General features: G+C 39.8%; 1 protein-coding gene across 1 annotated transcript in view; it reads left to right on the forward strand.

Moving 5' to 3' along the window:
* The window catches only part of syne3 (spectrin repeat containing, nuclear envelope family member 3), a 43,271-nt gene that overhangs the window by 33,283 nt on the left and 5,756 nt on the right, over nt 1–4,232 (forward strand). Inside the window, exons 17-18 of the mRNA XM_032499810.1 lie at nt 620–805; nt 1,980–2,030. Coding sequence (XP_032355701.1) covers nt 620–805; nt 1,980–2,030 — 237 coding nt within the window. The remainder of the gene's footprint in view (nt 1–619; nt 806–1,979; nt 2,031–4,232) is intronic.

Here is a 4,232-nt window from a genome sequence, read left to right on the forward strand (position 1 = left end):
TTGGTTTAGCAACAGTATAGACTGATGTATAAAGGAGTTCCTGGACCTGTTGTATCTAAACAAAGGGACTCGCCTGTTAGAAAGCAAAAGTTGGTCATTTAATACATGCACGGAGTCAGAAGAGATGTTATATTGTTGGGTAGTTTAATTTATATTAAAACATTGTATTCAATAAACTTCAAGTGTTTTGTGTGCAAACATCTACATTTGTAAAGTAACTAAAGCTGTCAGGTGAAGTGCAGTAAAAAGGACAGTATTTCTCTCTGAAACGTAGCGGAGTAGAAGTAGAAAGTGGCATGAAAGTAATGTACGAGTACCTCAAATTTGTTCTTAATTACATTACTTGAGTAAATTTACTTTCCACCACAGCAGATGTGTATGGTTAGGGAGTTTCAGGGGGAGAGGGTGCAATGGTGAAAGCTCTATCACCCCAGCTACGATGCCAAAAAAGGGAAGAAAAGAAAGTAGTGCACTTTTTCTATCAAAATATATCAATGGTTAGTCTTTGCAACTCTAGTTCTGTTGCACCTTACGTTGCTTGTCATTTAGACACCATGACCAGAACCTCTTCTTGTTCTAGTCGAGCATAGTTAATCGTCTCTGCTTTGTCTCCGTGCAGGCTCTGAGGACGGGTGTGGCCGGAGGTCAGGAGCAGTTCCAGCTGTTGCTCCAGGAGAGTCCAGCCAGTGAGGCTGGTTCTGGACCGGCAGAAGACGTGGGTCTGGAGGAACTCCGCTACCGCTGGATGCTCTACAAGTCCAAACTGAAGGATGTGGGCGACGTCAGGGCCAGGGCTGGCGGCAAGGTGAGAGGAGAGCTGACCATGTAGAGTGAATACAGCTTGCATTTCAATTCTCAGATAAGTGCTTTTTAAGGCTTTTTGTGCATCTTTGCAACAATCCTAAATGGAGTGAATAATATCAGAAAATGAGAGTGTACTAGGGCTGCCCCCTCTTAAGGCCAATTTATGCTTCTGTGTTGAATTGACGGTGTAGTTACACACATAGGTACGTGGAGATACATACCCTACGCCGTAGCCTTACGTGCACTTCTAAAAACTATTTAATTACACATCACAGCGCTGCACTTTGCTCGGCCGCGTTGCATTTCCCCCTGACTCATTTCCTCGTTCTCCTCCATAAACACCATGAAATCAACGAGAGGGTTAACTTTTGTTAACTGCTGCAGATATCCCACCTTGGTCAGAAAACACAGACACTTTGTTTCTCTCACTATGACTCTAGAGTCGGCACTCGCTCCGTCACTCTCTCACACACACGTGCCGGCCCTGCCATTAGAGATCAAGTATAAACTTCAGGCCACTTACTTACATTTAAAGTGATGCTTTAATATGATTCATTGAGGAGATACTTAAGTTTTACAGATCTGTCGATTTAAATCAACAAATCAATTATTCAACAAAGTCATGTTGAGTGTTGGTTGTGATGAGCTGTCATGGGATTCCCCCGTTCGGTGCACTGTTGGTTTTTCACCACAAGGTGGTAGTGCAACATCATTTAGAGCACTGCTTGCACTGTGATGGTTTGGATTCCCTGTCACACATCTGTAAAGAAGCTGCCGCACAGTACACTGGATGCTGATTGCACAGTTTTCTCCAGATGTGGTAGAACCAAATAAAAATGTATTCTGAATGCCACATCAATCAACCGTGTAATAGTAATGTGCAATACTGTAAATACAGTTTACTATTTATTCTCTTTACTTATCTTTATTTATTGTTTGATTATCTTTAGAGTATCTTGTACTTTTTCCCCTATCTCTTGCTGCTGCAACAGTGTGAATTTTCCATTATTGGATTAATAAAGGATTTAGAATTTTGGACATCATTTTTAAAAACAACGCCCTGGGCTGTGCAACATGACACTAAAATGTCACCTTTCAGTTCAACAGTGTTGTCCTGCATGAGTCAGTGCTGTAGTATGATGTTTGTAACTCATTTTTATTTCACATCTCTGCAGAGAGTCCAAGCCGAACTAGAGGAGCCGCCCGTCGCTGCAAAGGTGCAGAAGGTAACAACAATTTTAGCATTTGAAAGAGATTATTCAAAATAACTGGACATCCCAATTGTTGCAAAGAATTATTATCAGTAGCATCCATTTGCTCAATACTGAGAGTAGAAGAACCATGATCAATCACCCAAGCACTTGAAAATATGAAATTCCTCCAAAACTTTTGCATTAATTTTATGTACATGTAATCAGTTTTACGCCACGTCTTCCCTTATATTAAAATAATGCATTTATACAGTTAGGTATAATTTGTCGCACACTTTAATTGTGAATAAGGAGTGCTTTATTTGAGCTGTAAAGTTAACTGACTTTCCTGTAATTAAGTTTATTAACCGTGGAGGCCGACATTTTAAAATGAAATAGAAATTCTTATGCAGCATAAACACCAGATTTTCTTTGCCTGTAGTTGAAAAACTTTAAACAGCTAGTACTCTCTTAAGTGGCATGCATGTATTTTAAAGTACCAGGAGATTATTGATTATAGATCTCCACACAGTTGTGGAATAAAGCCATGTCTAATGCCCTCTTCTTATTAGTGTTGGGCTTGTGCCAACTGAACAGATTTTGCAGAAATGGATTTTCAGGGGGAAAAAGACGGGATGCTGACAGTCTCAAAAAATAAATGCACTTCCATGTTGCTCTTTGTAGTTGTAGCATTATTTGAGGCTAATGTACTTGTACTCAATTCTTGCTGTTCAGAGTTTGTACCTTCATGGCTGAATGCACTTATTGGAAGTCGCTTTGGATAAAAGCGTCCCATTAATAATATTAAATGTAGTGTAATGCTCCGAAATGTGGTGGACCTGAGCAGACCCACACAGAGAGAGAACAGCAGCATGCTGGAAGTACTGTAGCTCTGATGGAAGAGAGCAGCAATACATTAACATTCAGAACATCTGATCCACCTGGAAATCAGATAGGCTGCATTTCCTCAATATTTTCATTATGGATTGATCTGTCTATTTGTCTGATTTACCCATAAATCGTTTGGTCTATAACGTGTCAGAAAAAAATGACCGTGACCTTCACAATTCCTAAAAGCTATCTTCAAATGTCTCATTTCCAACCAACAGTCCAAAACCCAATTATATTCACTTTAGAGTGATATGTAAGAGACAAGAGCAACACATCGGTCTTTTTAAAAATCAGATAAAGACCTACCTTTTTAGACAGATGTTTGGTTGACCTGTTTCCACTTTATGTATTTATTTTGTTTTAATAATAACAGTAAAAAAGTCAAATTGATTAATCAACTAATTGCTTCAGCACTTAGAGGAGTATTAGAAGAGTTAGTTGAAGTTCTGCAGATGGCGCTCTTTCTTTTGTTATTTAAGCTGTGGTGCCTATTGCTGTTTATCATAAAACACCCAGTTCTCAGGAACAAATTTACATAACAGGTTTTCTTCCTGTGTAGTGGAGGAGTAGTGAGGCAAAATGACCTGCTCTAATTCATTTGACACATTTTAATGTCCCAGAAGTTTTTTGGGCTGCGGAGAGTCAGGCAGCTGACCTGACCACCCGGGACTGGCACCAACTCAAGCATATCAAACCAATCCCCCCCCTCAACCCTTCATTCATTCAGTCATTCATTCATTCATTCATTCATTCATTCATTCATTCATTCATTCATTCAGTGAGCAGATGAAAGCCTGTTGACCCCTCAGCTGAAACTGCCCTTAAAACATTCCTGTGTCTTTTCACACGCTTTTTACAGGAGGAGGTTTCTGCTCCTGCTCACTTTTATCAGCCTTTATCTTCGGGGAAGGGCGGTTGATTGTTTTATTGACTGGATGCTTTGTTGAGTCATTGCATTTTTTTTTTTTTCTTCTAGTGCCATGAAGCAAAAACACCCACCATGTAGTAGCTACTTATGATTTTACCAGATTAGATGAATTGGTGTGCTGGGAAAATCTCTCTGAATGGTCCTTTATAAGACACGTACATGGTTATTTTGACAAACGGAGACATTTCCCTTTGTTTTTGCCCTTTGTTTACACGCATAAACAAATTTGCCTCTTAAAAAAAAAGTTGTCTTTATAAAACCTCCGGCCAGAGTGGAGATTTTGGAAATCTTCGATTGCATGTAACATGAGACAAACAGAGGTTTGGGCAGCCAAGGAAGTGAGGAAGAGAAGAGAGAGGAAGGGATTCGTTGCTGTTGTTGCTATTTTCGGGATTCTGATTGGCTAACGTGGGCTTGAG

The sequence above is a fragment of the Etheostoma spectabile genome, chromosome 20, assembly GCF_008692095.1.
Source record: "Etheostoma spectabile isolate EspeVRDwgs_2016 chromosome 20, UIUC_Espe_1.0, whole genome shotgun sequence".
Classification (NCBI taxonomy): Eukaryota; Metazoa; Chordata; class Actinopteri; order Perciformes; family Percidae; genus Etheostoma; species Etheostoma spectabile.